This window comes from Vulpes vulpes, chromosome 1, assembly GCF_048418805.1.
Source record: "Vulpes vulpes isolate BD-2025 chromosome 1, VulVul3, whole genome shotgun sequence".
Classification (NCBI taxonomy): Eukaryota; Metazoa; Chordata; class Mammalia; order Carnivora; family Canidae; genus Vulpes; species Vulpes vulpes.
In genome coordinates this window covers 123,311,897-123,332,311 of record NC_132780.1, presented here as the reverse complement: position 1 = coordinate 123,332,311, position 20,415 = coordinate 123,311,897, and the positions used below count along the sequence as shown (strand labels likewise).

Here is a 20,415-nt window from a genome sequence, read left to right as displayed (position 1 = left end):
CGATCCCGATCCTGGGTCTCCAGGATCACGCCCTGGGCCACAGGCGGCGCTAAACCACTGAGCCACCCGGGCTGCTGGAATAAATAAATAAATCTTAAAAAAAAAAAAAAGACCTGAGCTGAGATCAAGAGTTGGATGCTTAACCAACTGAGCCACTCAGTGCCCCACAAGTAGTTATTTTGAACTTTAGGATAAATAGTGTAATGAGGGAGATTGCTCAATTAAAACTTTTTCAATTGTAAATTTAATATTTACTTATTTTAAAAAAGATTTTATTTATTTGTGAAACACAGACAGAGAGAGAGAGAGAGAGAGGCAGAGACACAGGCAGAGGGAGAAGCAGGCTCCGTGCAGGGAGCCCGACGTGGGACTCGATCCTGGGTCTCCAGGATCAGGCCCTGGGCCGAAGGTGGCACTAAACCACGGGCCACCTGGGCTGCCCCAATTGTAAATTTAGTATTTAAATGCAGACTAAGGAGTGCCTGAGAGGCTCAGTGGTTGAGCGTCTGCCTTCGGCTCAGGGCATGATCCTGTGGTCCAGATCCAGTCTCACATCAGGCTCCCTGTGGGGAGCCTGCTTCTCCCTCTACCTATGCCTCTCTCCCTCTCTCTCTGTCTCATGAATAAATAAATAAATAAATCTTAAAAAAAAACAAATAAATGCAGACTAAGTATTTCTAGTGAAAATATAGCATCTAAATTAAGATGTGCTTTAACTGTAAAGTACACAACTGGATTTCAAAAATTTGGTATGAATAAAATAAATAAAATATAATATCTCAATTTTGAGTATTTATTACATACTAAATGAGATACTATGTAATACTACTATATTCATTTATATTGAGATACTATAATATCTCAATATAAAATATAATATCTCAATATAAAATAAAATATCTCAATTTTGAGTATTTATTACATACTAAAATAATACTTCCAATATATTGGGTTAAATAAAACATACTATTAATATTAGTTTTAGGGGCACCTGGGTGGCTCAGTTGTTGTGTCTGCCTTTGGCTCAGGTCATGATCTCCAGGTCCTGGGACTGACCCCCATGTCAGGCCTCTGGCTAAGCAGGGAGCCTGCCTCCCCCTCTCCCTCTGCCTCTCCCCCTACTCATGCTCTTTCCCTCTCTCCCTCTCTCTCTCTCTGCATCTCTCTGTCTCAAATGAATAAATAAAGTCCTTAAAAAGGTGAAATAAAATAAAATAAATTTTACCTGTTTCTTTTACTTTTTTTTAAATGAGGCTACTAGAAAATTTTAAATTACATATGTGGTTCATATTATATTGCTATTGGACAATATTACTAAGGAGGCTGTAAAGACATAGTTCTTGGCCACACGGACATTACCATTGGTAGGAAGGGGGAAAAAAGAAGAGAAAGAACCAATTAGTTGCTGATGAATCAATAAAAACTTATCACAACAGAGAAAAAAAATTCAAAAGATAAGTTCCAGTGGCCCAACTGCAAATTATAATCACCAGTGACAGTCTATATATTCAGAGTCAAATTTAATGCTGAGCATTTGAACCTTCAAGGGTAGAGTTTAATTTAATTATACTTAAGTTGTATCAATAAAACAAAATATTAAGTTTTTCAAAGTATGATGTCGCTAGAGGTATGAGAAGACTGATTTTAGGTGGTATGTAAATAAACCTCATATATTTTATTCATTCTATATTGACTAATACTTGTTTATTTTAATGCGAATTAAGATATGCATAATGAATAAAAAATTTAAATATTTGGAAAATATAATAAACACATAAAACCCATGATTCCACAGGTACTGTTATGTGATGTTTCCTTATAAAATTATTCAAATACAAGTTTTGTTTTTAAAATTTTAAGTAATAATAGCATTGGTGGTATGCAGAAAAAACAAAAATTATAGAGGTTTTTTGTTTTGGAGATTTTTAAAATTAGATTTCTTTCTTTCTTTCTTTTTTTTAATTTGAGAGAAGAGAGAGAGAGAATAAGAGAGGCAGAGGAAGAGGGAGAGACTGGATTCTAGAACTCTGGGATCATGACCTGAGCTAAAAGCAGACCTTGACTAGCCACTCAGGTGCCACAGTAGATTTGATAGGGGTACCTCAGTGGCACAGTCAGTTAAGCATCTGACTCTTGGTTTTGGCTCAGGTAATGATCTCATGGGTCTTGAGATTTAGCCCCACAATGGGCTCTGCACTCTGTGAGGAGTCTCCTTGAGCTTCTCTCTCTCCCTCCACCCCTCTCCACTGTGCACACATGCTCTCTTTCTTTCTCTCTCTCAAATAAATAAATCTTAAAAATAGATTTCTGATAGGAAACCCTTCTAAACTATTTAATCATATTTTGTCAATTATTCACAACCTAATTAATGGGTTGGTGAAAAATTCCCATCCTAAATTAGCTTTAAATAAATGTGAAATTATTGCGAGGTGCTAGTCAAAACCTTTCACTGTTCAAAGGAAGATCGAATGTTACAGAGATTCTTTGTGCAAAAGAGGAGGAAGAAATTTAGAAACGAATCAACATTTCTGCTTACTGTATTTCTTCTAAGTCATACTGTTTCTAATTTTGGCATGCATCGGTTCCTTCTTTTTGTTTCATGTTACTTCTTAGTTTGTCATAGTAATATGTTCCCATTATCAGGATAGCAGAATTGAGTACCTAACTTTGTCTGGTATCTGAGAATGTTATTCTACCTTCTATCTTGTAATTTGGATAAGAATTAAATTCTAACATTTTGAAATTAAGAAGAAAAACCCAAACCACTCAGTGATTCAAAGTATATTTACCTTAATAGCCTACAAAAGCTCCGCCGATAACTCAATCGCTGGCTAGCTGCAGCAACACTGGGAGGGAGTGGAGGCCGGGGTGGAAAATAAGCTAGTGTTGCAGAAAATAGTAAGCAGACAACTCCAAATTCTGCGGGCAGGAGAGGAAAAAAAAATAAAATAAAATGTTAACCAGACAACATAGAAAGTTCGGTGTTTCAAGTATTTATCAAACAAATCGTTAATTAACTAAGCTCTACTCATAAAAAGATAAGCAAAATATAGTACCTTGCAAAATTAGTTCAGTCTTGTGAAAAAGGAAAGATATGTAAAGATAAATTTCAGCAGGTCATAGGTAGGAAGTCATACTATGATACACTATATAGATGAAAAAATTGAGGCAATAAACAAATGCTAGTCTATGGAGAAAACATTGAAAACCAACAACAGTGTACTATAAGATTTTGAACCAGAAATAAGGTGACTGTCTAATAGGTATGGTACTCAGAAAAAAAGGATATAGTACAGAAACTTTAGGAACAGGATACGGGGATCCCTGGGTGGCGCAGCGGTTTGGCGCCTGCCTTTGGCCCAGGGCGCGATCCGGGAGACCCTGGATCGAATCCCACGTCGGGCTCCCGGTGCATGGAGCCTGCTTCTCCCTCTGCCTGTGTCTCTGCCTCTCTCTCTCTCTCTGTGTGTGACTATCATAAATAAATAAAAAAATAAATAAAATTGACATTAAAAAAAAAAAAAAGGAACAGGATAGGAAAAGTCTTATTTGATCAAAGATTGGATATTCCAAGTACAGTGTGGGACACACTCAATTTATAGGCTGTATGGGGAATTTGAACAAAACAGGAAAGCATCCAAAAATAAGAAACCAAGAAACAGAAAGCAAAATTGAATGAATAGGAAGACTAGCTAATGTAGAATATTACTACTTGAAGTAAAATGAACATCCAAACAAGCTTAATTGGTACCATTAATAAGAAAAAGATCCTAGGAGTCCTGATCATTCCCTCCAGAGTTCTGGCACTTGTAAGTTCCAACTTCTGTTGTGTCCAATTTAGTAGAAAAGCATGACTCCCAACAGAAAAGTTAGGAAACTTGGAGTAGAGACCTGCCTATGCCACTAATTAACTAGTAATTTGAATGAATCCTTTATTCTTTGTGGTCAATAAAGGGACTGGACTAAGTGATTCCCAGAGTCCATTCAATTGGATAATTTTAATTATAATTCAAGGGCCATATTCTTAGCAAAAGGTACAATTTTCGTATAAGACATTTAAATATAGATAATGTCTTTGTTCTTTGTCAGTCTGAGGAGCAATAAAAAGTTAATGAACTGTTTTAATTTATATATCTTCTAATTAAAAACTAGGAATGAGTATCTACCATATACCTATTGGCTATTTGTATTTCTTCTTCTGGGATTGCCTTGTTCATATTCTCTCTATTGGCATTCTTGTAAATAGCTTCAGAGATATAATTTGCACAATATACAATTCACACATTTAGAATGCACAATGATTTTAGTGGATGAATTAATGAATCACAGAATGATTTCTTATTCACAGAATTGTGCAACCATTACCACAATCAATATTAGGACTTTTTCATCATCCCCCCAAAAAACTCTGTACCCATTACCCATTTCCCACCCCCAAATCTCCCAGCCTCAGGCAACCACTCCCTAATCTTCATTCTTTGGATTTGAGTATAATGGACATCTCATATAAATGGAATCATATGTAGTCTTTGTGACCTGCATCTGTCATTTAGCATAAGGTTTTCAAGGTTCAACTATGTTGGAGCATGCATCAGTACTTTTATTCTTTTCTACTGCCAAATGATAGTCCACTGAATGGATAAAGCACATTTTTTTATCCACTTAGTTGATAGATATTTGGACTGCTTCCACTTTTTGGCTATTATGGATGACGCTACTATGGATATGCATATACATTTTTGTATGAATGTTGTTTTCACTTCACTTGGGCATATACTCAGTAATGCAATTGCTGGGTCATACGATAATAATATGTTTAACACTTTGATATATGTGCTGTTGAAGTGAGCACTACATTTAATACTTTGAAGAACCATAGTGGTTGTGCCATTTTATTTTCCTACTAGCAATATATGAGGATTCCAAATCCTCCACTTGTTCACCAACCTTTATTTCCCATTTTTAAAAAATATTTTTATTTTTTAAAGATTTATTTGAGAGAGAGGGAGAGAGAGTATATGAGCGTGGGTGGTGGGAGGGGAAGAGGTAGACAAAAAGGGAGAATCTCCAGTAGACTGCTCTGGGCACAGAGTCCAATGTGAGGCTCAATCTCACAATCCTGGGATCATGGCCTGAGCTGAAACCAAGACTCAGACACTTAATGAACTGAGCTACCCAGATGCTCCATGAAAGATTTTATTTTCTTTAGTAATCTCTATACCCACCGTGGGGCTTGAAATCACAACTCTGAGTTCAAGAATCACATGCTCAACCAACTGAACCAGCCAGCACCCCTTCTCATTTTATTGAATATAGCCATTCTACTGGATGGAAAGCAGATCTCATTATGGTTTTGATTTGTATTTCCCTAATGACTAATCATGACAAGCATCTTTCATGGGCTTGTTGGTCATATGTATATCTTCTATGGAGAAATTTGAGTCCTTTGTCCATTTTTAAATTCAGTTGTCTTTCTGTTATTGAATTGTAAGAGTTCTTTACAAATTCTGCATAGAAGTCCTTTATCAGATATAGGATTTGCAACTTTTTTCTCCCTTTCCCAAACTGAGTTGTCTTTTCACTTTGTTGATGCGTATCCTTTGAAACATAAAAGTTTTTAATTTTGATAAAATTCAATATACCTATTTTTTTTTTGTCACTTGTGCTTTTAAGATCTCACACCTAACCTTAGCAAGGTCACAAAAATTTACTCCTAGGTTTTCTTCTAAGAGATTTTAGTTTCAGCTCTTACATTAGGTATATAATCCATTTTGAGTTAATTTTTATGTATGATGTAAGGAAGGGGTTCAAATGGATTCTTTTGCATGTGGACATCTAGTTATTTTAGTAACATTTACTAAAAATATTATTCTTTCCCTATTGAGTTGTCAAGTTTTATTTAAGTCATCTCCCCATATCCCTATTGGGGCTTGAACTCATAACCCTGAGATCAAGAGTTGCATGCCCTTCTGATGAGCCAGCCAGGTGCCTCAAATTGTCTTGGTACTCTTATGAAAAGTCAATTGGCTGTAAGTGTAATGGTTCCTTTTTTTAGAATCTCACTTCTGTTCCATTGATTTATGTCTATTCTATCCTTACGTCAATACTCTACTGCCTTAATTAATGAAGCCGAGTTTGTAGTAAGTTTTGAAATTAGGAAGTGTGACTTCTCCAGCTTTGCTCTTTTTCAAGACTGTTTTGGCTATTTTGAGTCCCTTGCATTTCCATATAAATTTTGGGATCAGCTTGTCAATTTCTTTTTATTCACTGATTTAATTTGGGGGGATCTGCTTGTCAATTTCTGCAACAAAAGTAGCTGAATTGTACCGAATGTGCAGATCAATTTGGGGAATATTACCATATTCACAATATTAAACTTTCCAATCCATCAATATGGGAAGTCTCTCCATTTCTTTAGGTCTTCTTTAATTTCTTTCAACAGTGTTTTATAGTCTTCAGAATGCAAGTTTTATATTTATTTTGTTAAATTTATTCATAAATATTTTATTCTTTTTGAGGCTATTGTAAATTGAATTGTCTTCCTAATTTCATGTTTGCATTGTTCATTGTAAATGTACAGAAATACAATAGATTTTCTTGCACCCTAAAACCTGTTTTTAGGATGAACTTATTCATTTCCTTTTTTAAAAGATTTTATTTATTTGACAGAGAGAGAGAGCCAAGCAGGGGGAGCAACAGGTAGAGGGAGAGGGAGTAGCAGGTTGCCCCCTGAGCAGGGAGCCCGATCTGGTGCTCAATCCCAGGATCCTGGGATCATGACCTGAGCCATAGGCAGAGATCAACTGACTGAGTCACCCAGGCACACCAAACTTGCCCATTCTTGCTGAACTTGTTAGCTCTTGTAATTTGTAGTGGATTTCTAACACAATCAAGGTGTTTTCAACAGAAATAATTTTACTTTTTCTCTTGCAATCTAGATGCCTTTTCTTTCTTTTTCTTACTCAGTGATCCTGATTAGAACCTCCAGCACAATGTTAAATAGGGCAAGAGTAGACATCCTTATCTTATTCCTGATCTTAGGGGAGAATGCCTTTAGTCTTTGATGATTAAATATGAAATGAATCTCATTTGGTCATAGTATATAATCCTTTTTTATATGTTGTTAGAATTGGTTTGCTAGTATTTTACTCAGGATTTGTGAGTCTATATTCATGAGATGTTGGCTTATAGTTTATTTTTTTTATGATGTCTTTTAAATAATTTAGTTTAGGGGCACCTGGGTGGCTCAGTTGGTTAAGTGTCTGCCATCAGCTTGGGTCATGATCCCAGTGTTCTGGGATCCAGCCCTGCATAGGGCTCCCTGCAGAGCTTCTCCTTCTCCCTTTGCCTGCCACTCCTTCTGCTTTGTGCTCTGTCACGTGAATTAAAAAAAAATGTTTTAAATGAACAAAAAATAATTTAGTTTGAGTCATTAATTTTTAATGTGGCAATTCTAGCAAAATATTTTTTAATGGAATGAAAGGTCATGGAACAATATTTCAGGAAAGCAGACTAGCAAAAATGAAAGCACTGAAGCAATATCTGGGAAGCTCTGAGTAGAGGCTTTGGCTTCATTGCATAGGAACATGAACCAGAAGGATGTAGAGCATTAATACATGCCCAGTAGTGCCTAAAATCCAGTCCTTAAAAGACACAATCAGTGGGTAAGTTTTCAATTAAAAAAAAAAAAGATATGACCAAAATAAAGTTTAAAATTGACATGGCACTGCTTTCAGTTTTACTTACTTTCAAATTTCACTTTTTCTTTATTTTTTAAACAATGAAAAACTAATTTTTTAGAGATTTTATTTTTAAGTAATTTCTATACCCAAGATGGAGCTTCAGCTCACAACAGTGAGATCAAGAGTTGCACACTTCAACTGAGCCAGCCAGGCGTTGGTCAATTTTTTTCTTTAAAAGGAGTTGTCTAAGGGGCAGTTAAATGCTTTATATACACCACAGCCTCTGCTTTTGCTTTATTCCCTCTAAAACATATTCTGAAATGTAAATCTCATTGTATAATTCTCTAGCATAAATTCTTCAGAGTATGGCCTTTTCTACAATATAGTGAATTTTAAACCTATTAGCCTTGCTCAGAAGGCTTATATGGCCTAACTTACCACTAAATTTATCTGTCACTACTCCCACCAAGTTTAAGTCACTCTGGGCTTTGAGTTGCTCGACTATACCAGGCTCTCATCCCTTACAAGGCTTATCCTCCATGGCTCCCTCTCTTTCTAGCATGTTCTTCCTCTTGCCCACTGTATTTGGCTAACTTCCTCTCATTCCCTAAGCTCCACCTTAGATGCTGCATCTCTAAGAAGTTCTATTTCATCTCCAAAATCTAGGTTAGATGCCCCTCCTCTGAGGTCTCAGAGCAACTGTCAACCTTCAGTTATAGCACTTACCACCTTGTTTCACAACTGTTTATCTGTCTGTTCCTCTGGGACACTGTAAGTTCTATGAAAGCAGGAATCGTGTCTATCTCAGTGCTTAGCATAGGCACAGCCACATAGGAGGTCAAAATGTATTTGTTCAATTAATAAATTAATACAAAGTTCATCCTAATATGGTCCCATATCTCTCTAGTCTTATTTCCTGCCACTTGTTACTACCTATGCCCAAACACACAAATTTATACCACTTCAGCCATATGAAATTATGTGCAGTTTTTTGGACACACTGAGCTCTCTCATACCATATCTGGACTTGTAGCTGCTATTTCTTCTATACAGAATAGCAGTGAGCCCTAACTCACTTGAACACTTAGTGAACTCCTATGAAATTCTTAACTTGAATTATCACATTATTGGTGAAGCCTTCCCCAACTTCTCAACTCCTCCCCAAACTCAGGCAAGCAGTGTATACCTATTTGTAGTGCAATGGTCTTCTCAGTGATCTCACCAATTCCCAGTGCTTAGCACAGGGCATAGTATATAATAAAACTTATAAAGTGTTTTCTGAATGCAGAAGAAAATAACAAATAGGGGTGGATGTGTTTAAGAAGATCTGTAGGAGACTGTTGTGTTATATAAGGGTGGAGTTGGGAGGGCTCAACCCGAAATAAACAGAAGGGACCAAGAAAATGTTTTGGAAAGGTCAAAATCCCTTATTAATAGACTAAACATACAGAGGATATGAAATGAAGAGAAGAATAAACTGTCGGTGACCTGGGTTTACCAGGTCAAAGAAGAATAGGGAAACTGCAAGGGAGAAAGTGGGCTTAACAGCAACCAATAGATGGTTAACAAATATTTATCGTGGATCATGATGCTTAGTTTTATGTTCTGATAAGATACCTAGAAAAGACATTAGACAATGTGCTTAGTTGTAAATGGATGGGAAGAGTAAAATTAAGAAATAAACTTCCATGAAGCAATAATACATTTCAAACTTAACTTCCTAGAAAAGATAAGTTTTAAATAGGAATCTCCATATTCTATAACAAGAAAAGCACACATGTGTATTTTAGTCCTTTTAAAAAAGTATTTCATAGGAAGTGATCTGTTGTACAGTGTGGAGGGAAGGTGACTGGGAATAAAAGACAAAGTAGATAAGCTGCAAAATACCTGCATACAATACAGTTTCTATGAGATCTTTAATGTGGGTCCTGCTCGTCTCTGAAGCAAGAAGAGGTGATGTCCCATTGGGGGCTGGAACAACAAGTGGCCCAACTAAAAATGCACATGCTCCACCGAGATAACTAAGCATTGATGCAATGGCTGTGGCGGTGGCCCGTTCATCGGCAGAAAACCACGTCGTGGAGAGGAACGGAGCTGCATTCATTACTGTTGGGCCTGCCAATCCATTTAACAACTGTCCTCCATGGATTAGTCTGGAATTAAAAAAATTAGAAGGCTGTAAGGCAGCTGAAGCAGACATTTCTATACAAGAAGTCAGCCAAACTGCAGTTTAACTGGCAATAAGGATGCAGGTCTGTAAAAAACAGGACACATCTGTAAGGTAAAGCATGTTAAGTCCTCCTGAAGGAGACCAAATACAGTAATATTTACCCCTTATTCATTTCACAAATATTTACTGAAGCCTCTGATTTATGCCACATACCAAACTAAATACTCCAAAAACCTTGTTTCATTCGTTACAACAACCCTATGTAGTACCTATTATTATCTTTATTTGTTGAGATGTTAAAGCCTCTGTTTAGAAAGATTAAGATATTTACCCAAGTGCTAATGGGCAAAGCAGAGACTTGGACCCAGGTTGACTTCAAAATCCATATATCGTCTACTAGATTGCCACTTATAAACAGACCTAGTAAGTGCCACCAGCTATTCAAACAAATAATATGGTTGAGCTCAACATGCCTTAAAATAAAATGGTATTGGGGCACCTGGGTGGCTCAGTGGGTTAAGTGTCTGCCTTCAGCTCAGGTCACGATCCCAGGATTCTGGGATCGAGCCCGCATCAGGCTCCCTGCTCAGCAAGGCGTCTGCTTTCGCCGCCCCCCCCTCCCCGTCTGGGCTCCCCCTGCTTGTGCTTTCTCTGTCAAATAAATAAAAATATTTTTTAAAAAAGATAAAAATGAAATAGGCATTAAAAGAATGAAATCTTGCCATCTGCAATGACATGGATAGAGTTAGAGCGTATTATGCTAAGTGAAATAAGCCAGTCAGAGAAAGACAAATACCATATGATTTCACTTATATGTGGAGTTTAAGAAACAAATTAAACAAGCAAAGGAAAAGCAGACAAACCAAGAAACGAACGCTTAACTATAGAGAACAAACTAATGGTTACCAGAGGGAAGCCAGGTGGGGGAAGGAGGAAATACATGACGGGGATTAAGGGGTGCACTTGTCATGATGAAAAAAAAATGATATAAAACATTTCACGCCTACTCTGTGACAGGAGTAAAGAAAAAAAAAGAAAACCATCATTACAGTATCTTCTAATAGAAAAGGTACTGATTGAGGATTTGGAGGACATGGGTTCTGGCCCAGCTCTGCAACTAACTAGTTGAATGGCTCTGGGCAATATATCTTTGTGGGATTCCATTTCTTCTCCCATAAAATGGGATTAGTCTAAATTCAACATCCACTTATTGAGTATCTGTTAGGTCACACTACTGTAATCACAGGAGCACTACATCCCTTCTAGCTCTAATACTCTGTGGCTTTAATTGCAAGGGTTAGTGAAGAGTATTTCTTGCTTCTATTCCATTTGCTCTCTTGCTCATCTTTTCTCAGTATTCTATTTAGTGCTCTATCCTGTTCCTTGCCAACCAAAGCCTCCTCTTCCATTGCTCCCTCCTCCCCCAACATACACATTCTCATTCAAGAGTGGCCATGGAGGAGAAGAGAAGCCAGAAGTCCAAAAAACACACACAGGAATGGGAGGCAAATCAATCTCTTCTGTCTTGGGGGTAGAGGAAAGGGAAGGAACAGTCTATGTGACATATAGGTGATACTTTACCTTTTTTTTTTTTTTTTTTTTTTTTGCTTTTTTGCTATTCAATTACTGTATGAGATCAAATCCTTTTATTTTATTTTTTTAAATAATTCCTACCTTAAGAGACTTAGAAAAAGTTTTTAAACAGGCATATGGGAGAGAGGCAGGGCCCTAACATAGAGGCGTAAGTGAGTGGGAAGTGAAATATGTGAATTAGGTCTGCTCAAATCTTTGTAAATGTTGGAAAAATTACTGTCGAAGGCAAAAATAACTCCAAGAATCTTTACTACTACTAAATTAAGACTGAAGACATTTTAAAAATCTTCTTGTGAAAGGGGAACTATTTTTTAGATGACAAAAACAATTTAAACTGTTTATGAAACCAAATACCTACTCCAAATACCAGTGGATCCCAAGCTGTAACAGAGCAATTTCATCACAGAAATACTCTTGATACAATTATCACTGAGTAAGGTTTTATTCATGATTCATGATGGCCCAACAGACAGTGCACGGTGGCTCATAAAGTAGCTGTATGATAGTTAATATCTTTAATGAGATGTTCCTAAAAGATTCATCTCATGTAGGAGGAAAGGGCTGGAATGAGCAAATTTTATTATGCCTAAAAATGTTAAGAGTACAAAGCGAACACAGAAGAAACAATCTATCCACAAAACAAAACAAAAAAACCCACGATAAAACATTATGGATCCTGAGGGGATTAAGGCACAAAACTCAAATTATTGCCGAGGCTAACTATATGTTATTGCTCAGTGGAATTGTGAATGGACTATTTTTTAAGCAGCAAATGTTAAGTCATAGAATATGTGAGTTTGTGATAAAAACAGTATGCAAGGCAGGTATGTCAGCACTAAGGACATTTCAGATGGCTGTAAGCCCACAAAGTTGTTGCACTTGCCGGGGGGGGCGGGGGGCAACCTAAAACATGAATTACTGTAGTGAAAAATCAGCTTGGGAATTAAAACATGCTGACTTGATGCTTAAAAACTATTGTAATAGTTATGGGCATTTTGTATTAAAAGTCATCATGCACAAACACACTCCTTATAAATGAACTCAGGAGGAGAACTGGACCCATAAGATCTTAGGGTTACCCCCTGAATTCATGGGACACCTGCCAGGGAAACCAAGGCTCTGTTCTTTACGTTTTCCAAAACACGGTATTGCTCTTTCTCATATTCTAGAATTCCTTAGGACGTGGCAGTTACTAATACAACTAGTTTTAGGAACTGTTGTCCCACAATATCAGGATTTTTATATTGCCTGTTTTCTGTTACCTACCATTAACTTACCCTATTTTATGAAATTAGTTTGTAAAAATATATTTTAAAATAAAATTCAGTTTTAGATCTAAAACCTAGTTTTCCCATTTAATGGCAAAGCAAAATTAGAGGTATTTTTTTTCTGAGAAAAAAGGCAGCCAGAAAACTAAAATCATGCAAGTATTATAATAAACTCTATAATGAAATAAAGATGAAATAATTATAAGTTGTTCAATAAAAGCCATGATATTTAACTTACTTGACAAACATGTACTAATAAGTATGTGTATTCGGTAGGCACTGTGATAGGCCTAAGTATATGGGAATATAAAATTAAAAAGCTAAAGCCCTTGTCCTTACAGTCCTTAGGAGTAGTTGAAGCATTCACCTATCAGCATGTACCAGGAATTTTTGAAAAAAGGCAATAATCAGTCCTGCCCTTAATGCCTGGGGGGCCAGTGATAAGAGTACTAAAGGAGGTCCTTGCATATCCTCCTTCTCTTCTGACCTCTGGCTCTGGTCTACAACATTGCACGTATGCACAGGGACCTGAAGGTCTGACTCCAAGCTCTAGTGCCTTCTAAACAGCTGCCCCACCCCCCGCCTTGTGGCTCAGCGGTTTGGCGCCGCCTGCAGCCCAGGGTGTGATCCTGGAGACCCAGGATCAAGTCCCACATCAGGCTCCCTGCATGGAGCCTGCTTCTCCCTCTGCCTGTGTCTCTGCCTCTCTCTCTCTCTCCCTCTCTCTGTGTCTCTCATGAATAAATAAAATCTTTAAAAGAAAAAAAATAAACAGCTGCCCCTTGGCAACCCCTTGAGCCTGGTGAGTACATAGCAGGGATGTGGTCCACTTTTAGAAGAACAAACCTGAAAGAAAGGCCTGTTGCAGGGATATCTGGGGTCCTGTGTAACTAGAACGTGAGGAGCAGAGTGGCCACAGCTCCTTGGCCCTCTACAGTCTTCAACACGTAGGAAGTAGTAAAGCTGAGGAAAAGCCAGAATGGGATACTGTCTGGCATGGAATCCAGGACAAGGACCCTTTGGCAGTATTGGCAACAACACAGTGGGAATACAGAACAGGGGATGGTTTGCAGGACTGTTCTTAGCCACACAACAGATGTGGCTAGGTGAATGATTGACTGCATATTGGGAGGGCGTCTGCAACTCTGTAAAAATGTACGATTAAGTGATTGAATATAGGTCAGAAGGTAAACAAAGAGGTCTGAGCTAAGAGATATATGTCGGGGTTAGGGGAAAAAACATCGGAAATAACCAATATTTTTTAAATAGAAGAAGAGAAGCCTAGAAAGAGAATTGAGAAAGAGTAATTACAGAGGCAATGAATAAATGAAGGCTAGTACCATAGCAACTAAGGAGAGAAGGGTTTTGAGAAGACGAGAGTGTGGTTGATAATATCAAGCCAAATAGAAAGATGATTTGGTAACTAAAATGTGACCACTGGGGACGCCTGGGTGGCTCAGCGGTTGAGCACTTGCCTTCAACCCAGGGTGTGATCCTGGAGACCTGGGATCGAGTCCCATGTCGGGCTCCCTGCATGGAGCCTGCCTCTCCCTCTGCCTGTGTCTCTGCCTCTCTCTCTCTGTGTCTCTCATGAATAAATAAACAAAATCTTTAAAATAAATACATACATACATACATACATAAACAAATAAATAAATAAATATGACCACTGGATTTGGCAACAAGGACATCATTCATGATCTGAATATAAGCAGTTTTGGTAGAATGTTGAAGATGAAGTTAAGACTTATGAGGAAAAGGAAACTTGGACTTAGACTATTCTAGTAGTTGGAAACAGATGCCAGAACAAAAATTAGGTATATAAGCTTGGCAACAGGACAAGAAAAAACACCCAGCCGAAACAAATCGTCTGGGCAGAAAAGTCTGTTGCCTTCACATCCTGAAAAGTCAATGCCACTCACTGTGATTGTCCTAATGCTTTCTTACCACTGAAAAGCTGGTTTTCAGAAATTAACACCTATTGATCTGGGCTGGCTGTCAAGAACAGTGATTCACAATCTCCACTGAAGGGAAGTAGATCCCATAATTTAATGTCAATTTTTCTGTGTCATCATTATATGCTTCAGTTTTGTTTTGCAAGTAAAAGTTCACTGCAGACAAGGAGCGTGGCTTCTAAATTCACCAGTGTCTCACGAGGCGTGGATGTTCTCTAGTAGAACACAGACTGAGTCAAGCACGGAGGAATGGCGTTGCCGAAATACACAACTTGTGCCAAAACCTCTCCGTTACAAAAAAAAACAAAACAAAACAACTCTCAGTTACTTAAACACATTTATCAGTTCCATTTATAAATTTTTAAAAAGTCTAAATGCAGTGATACAAAAACCGAAGTGAGTAACAAATATTCTGGAAATAAGGCTTTAAAAAAAAAAAAAAAAGCAACCAAGCAAGCTAGCAATTGAGGGTGGTAAAAGCATGGCCAGTGCTTTATTACTGCCTCGAGCGTGGTGGACAGGGGGAAGGGTGGGCAGCAGTCAGGAGTGGAGGCAGCTCCTGGGCAATAAGCCCTGCAACAGAAAGGGAGCTCTCCGGAAAGCTGACTCACTCATTCAAGAGCTCTCACTTCTGCTTCCTGACCTGAAACTTCACACCTGGAAACATTCTGTTAGGGGACCGCAAATCTCGAACTTTGCAGGACAAGCTGGGACAGATCCGCCAGGAGTGTGTTGCCCTTTCTTCATCCCAGTCTGCTCTCACTGAGTCCTGGATTTACTCCCTCTCCCCTTCTCCCTCGGGTCTTTTTCTCTTTTCCTACCTAGCTTCTGCCTACTTCTAGGTCTGTCCCATCCCCACAGGCTAGGTGGGGAAATGGGTTTGAGGTTACTTTCCCTAGCAGGCTGAGGGGATACTTAAAGACCTGGAGTTTCAGGGGCGGTGACTGCAGCAGCACAATTAGATGCCAGGGAGCAGCAAGACCAGGTGCTGCCCACTGGTGTGTCAGTACTGCTGAGGGCTGCTCGCCTCCTCGGGTAGGCCTGGCAGGAGGAGAGGGAGGGGAAGTGGGAGGGGCAGGGATGGGACTGGACATGATGGACCTAAGGAAGGAAGCCTCCCAACTTTTGCCCTTGCTCTGTGCCCCTTCACCCTCAGCCTTCAGTTTGTAGCATCCCCTCTGTCCCCCCACTCCTGGCTGAAGCCTCAGTGGCACGTGGTATGGTATTTGGGCACAGCTGCATTCCATTTCACATCATTCAATACACTACAGCTTTTCAAACAAATGGCAATAGCTAAAGTTCAAACTAGAGATCTACAATTCATGGTTTTCTAATGTACTTGACATTTTAGTTTGTATTTAATGATATTCTGGTATCCTAACCTTTTGCTTTCTGACATCCTGGAACAAATACCTATGATTCCTCAACTATTTTCTACTTAGAATAGGTTTTAGATTTGGAATTTTTATAGCTGGAAAAGACTTCAAACCTCACCTAGGTAACCCACCTCTGCATTTGACAGATATAAAAACTGAGTTCCAGAGAGGCTAATACTACATTTAAAATCACACTTATAATTTTATGACTTTCTTTTCTCCAAAAAGTATTGGGGGGAGCTCCAAAGTCATATAACTAGCTAATGGCTAAGCCAGGACTAGAAATCAAAATCAGAGCTGATTTAATTAGTCTATAAATCTGTCTACTCTTCCAACATGGGCTTATTCTGAAGGTTCTCTGTTAATAATAGTATAAGTAGAAATCACAACTGTTAAGATAACTCAAGGCTGGGGATCCCTGGGTGGCTCAGCGGTTTGGCGCCTGCCTTTGGCCCAGGGCGCGATCCTGGGGTCCCGGGATCGAGTCCTGCATCAGGCTCCCAGCATGGAGCCTGCTTCTCCCTCTGCCTGTGTCTCTGCCTCTCTATGTCTATCATGAATAAATAAATAAATAAATCTTTAAAAAAAAAAGATAACTCAAGGCTCTCAGATTCAAAGGTATGCAAGTAGTTGGCATATTTTAATTCTGTACACAGACTTACTTTAGAAACCTTTAGTTTATTATGACTAGCACTGGTGATAACATTAGAAAACTGACATTTAGAAGCTTAGCAGTACTTCCTCAGTGTAAGTCTAGCATTCTTTTTTTTTTTTTTTTAAGATTTTATTTATTTATTCATGAGAAAGACAAAGCGAGAGGCAGAGAGAGAGGCAGAGGGAGAAGCAGGCTCCCTGCAGGTAGCCCAACCTGAGACTCGATCCCAGAATCCTGGGATCATGCTCTGAGCCAAAGACAGATGCCCAGATGACTGAGCCACCCAGGTCCCCCAAGTCCATCATTCTTCACTTACATTCTACATATTTTTTATTTTTATTTTATTTATTTAGTTTTTAAAGATTTTATTTATTTATTCATGAGAGACACAGAGAGGGAGGGAGGAAGAGAGAGAGAGAGAGAGAGAGAGAGAGAGAGAGGCAGAGGGAGAAGCAAGCTCCATGCAGGGAGCCCCATGCGGGACTCGATCCCGGGTCTCCAGGATCAGGCCCTGGGCCAAAGGCGGCGCTAAACCGCTGGGCCACCCGGGCTGCCCTTATTTTTTATTTTTTTATTGGAGTTCAATTTGCCAACAACATTCTACATATTTCTAATATGAAGTAATTTAGAATCCACAAAAATACTTACCTTTAAGATTCAATATGCCAATGGCTCACAAACTTTCTCCCAATTCCTAATTATCCTGCATCAGAATAAACTAGTTGTTACAGGATTTCCTGGATATTGAAAATGGCAATATGCTAGAAATAGTTTTCCTTCACTTAGTCCAAGAAAATATAGGGCAAAAGGATCAGAGATATTATGAATTAATTATAGGAAAAAGGAAGCTAGGAAGGAAGAAATAGAGTTGATGGTAGAAAGGAAGAAGCCTTCTAGGGACTGTTGCTATAGTCTGTTTTAAGAAACTTGATTTCACTTTTGTATCCCTTAACAATTTGGGCTAATTATGATTTGACTAGAGATATCTATTATGGCTAAGGCATCTATAACTAGACACTAAAGGGAATAGAAAGATGAATATTATAGTTTTGGCCTTAAATAAACTTAAAATAACTTATCAAGTACCAGTTACAGAGAGCACATAAAAAAAAAAAGAAAAACCCAAAGAGTATTATATTAGTTATCAGAAAACTCAGTTTCTAGTCTTAGTTAACTTTATTAACCATATCATCTTTGGTGAATCGCTTATTCTCTTGCTACTTCAATTTTTCCAAAGGTACTTTATCACAGAGGATTTTTATTAAGGCCAAATTCAATTATCTCTTGGCAAGGAAGACAGGAAAAATAGATGTCTACTTCCTTCCCATTTTGTTCCATAACTTTTTTGTCTTGTAACTTTTGTTTTGTCCTCATTTTATTTATTTTTTTTTAAAGACTTTATTTACTTATTTGACAGAGAGAGCACAAGCAGGGGGAATGGCAGGCAGAGGGAGAGGGAATGGCGCTGAGCAAGGAGCCTGATGTGGGGCTCCATTCCAGGACCCTGGGATCATGACTGGAGCTGAAGGCAGATGCTTAACAACTGAGCCACCTAGGCGCCCCATGAATATAGTTTTATCCACTAAATTATTTTAACTTTATAGCCTATCATAAGCATTCTTAAAGATTCTTTATAATTGTAATTGTTATGACTCCAAGACAGTCTATTATACAGAGCACAAAAACTCTATTTTCCTAATGTTTGCTACTTAGTTGCCAATATTAATAATGCTGTCATAATCTTTGTATATAAATAGTTGCTACTTTCCAAATTACTTCTTTTTTTAAAGATTTTATTTACTTATTTGAGGGCGAGCAGAGTGAGAGTGCAGCACATGAATGGGGTGGAGGAGAGAAGGCGAGGGAGAAGCAGACTCCCCACTGAACAAGGAGGCTGATTCGACTCCATCCCAGGAACCTAGGATCATGACTTGAACTGAAGGCAGATGCTTAACAGACTGAGCCACTCAGGCACCCTCCAAATTACTTCTTTAGGGTCAAAGATATGAATATTTTAGGCTTATGAAACCTACTCCTAAATTGTTTTCAGTAGGATTTGTAGTAAACTTATATTCCCATCAGTAGTGACTAACGGTGCCTATCTCGCCAGCACTGTCACTATTTAAAAAAATACACACACACATGTACTCAAATAACGGGTGTTTCCTATTGCTCTTATGATTTTATTTATTTATTCATGAGAGACACAGAGAGAGAGACAGAGACATAGAGAGAGAAGCAGGCTCCCTGAGGGCAGCTCGAGGTGGGACTTGATCCCAGGAGCCAAAGGCAGATGCTCAACCACTAAGCCACTCAGGTGCTCCTTCTATTGCTCTTATAACAAATTACCACAAAACTAATGGCTTCAAAACAACATAAATTGTATTATCTTACAGTTCTGTAAATCTGAAGTCCATGGATCTCACTGAGCCAAAATCAAGGGGTCAGCATGTCTGTGTTCTTTTGTAGAAGCTCTAAAGAATTGGTTTCCTTGCCTTTTCTGATTTCTAGTGGTCACCTGTAAATCTTGGTTCATGGCCCCCTTCCTGTCTTCAGAGCTAGCAAGGGAGACTTGAGTCCTCTCATGCTACATCTCTCTGACTTCCTCTTGAGTTTCTCTTTTAAGGATTGATTATGTATGTATGTATGTATGTATGTATGTATGTATTTATGAGGGACAAAGAGAGAGAGAGAGAAAGGCAGAGACACAGGCAGAGAGAGAAGCAGGCTCCCTGTGGGGAGCCCAATGCAGGACTCAATTCCAGGACCCTGGGATCACGACCTAAGCTAAAGGCAGACACTCAACCACTGAGCCACCCAGGAGTCCCTGGTTCCCATATTAGTAAGGCATAGGCCAAACTATATAATAAAGATACCAAAAGTACAGAGTCAATGAGACAGAAACTTATTTTTCTCTGAAAAAAGTCTAGAAGATAGTGGGTTATATTGAGTATAATCATACTCTCATTCTAGCCTTCAGGAAGGGGAAGTAGAACATCCAGGGCAATGACTACATGATTAGGTTATGACCAACAGGTTGTGTCTGTCATTTGTACTCACAGCCAATTGTACAGACTTAGTCACGTGGCCACACTGTCTGTAAGAGAGGCTGGAAATGTAGCTCAGCAGCCATGTACCCAATCAAAACTCAGGTAAATAACATAGATAAATTATATATAAAGCATTCATTCAAAATGAGAAAAATTACAGTACACCAATAGGAAAAATACCCCAGTAATCAAAAAAGGAAATGCAAATTAAAACAAGGAGATGCCTTTGGGCCTTATCAAGTGTGGTAGACAGAATAATGCTCCCATCCCCAAAAGGTATCTGTGTTCTAATCTCTGGAACCTGTGAATACATTACATCATGAGGGACATAACATTTGTTATTTATGTCTACTATATCCGTTTTTCCACTTTCCTAAATTGCTTATATATTTTTATAATATTTTATCCATTATCTATCATACTTGCAACACATATTTTTCCCAGTCTGCGTTTTAACTCTGATTTGTTTTGAAGCATAAAGGTTCAAATGTTTATGTAGTCCAATAGTCAAATCTATAAACCTTTCTCTTTGTGATGTCTTTCGTTGTTTTCATGCTTAGAGAAAAGCAATCTCTCTAGGGACAGGAATAATTTTCTCTTATATGGGTCTCATTTTTAAATACATAGTTCATCACTTTATCTGGAATATATTTTGATGTATGTAAG

At 38.3% G+C, this 20,415-nt stretch overlaps 1 protein-coding gene across 1 annotated transcript in view; it reads right to left on the bottom strand.

Annotated features, from left to right (window-relative positions):
* SLC49A4 (solute carrier family 49 member 4) overlaps nt 1-20,415 on the bottom strand; it is an 86,171-nt gene that overhangs the window by 47,739 nt on the left and 18,017 nt on the right. Inside the window, exons 3-4 of the mRNA XM_025990581.2 lie at nt 9,570-9,835; nt 2,790-2,919 (exon numbers count right to left, since the gene is read on the bottom strand). Coding sequence (XP_025846366.2) covers nt 2,790-2,919; nt 9,570-9,835 — 396 coding nt within the window. The remainder of the gene's footprint in view (nt 1-2,789; nt 2,920-9,569; nt 9,836-20,415) is intronic.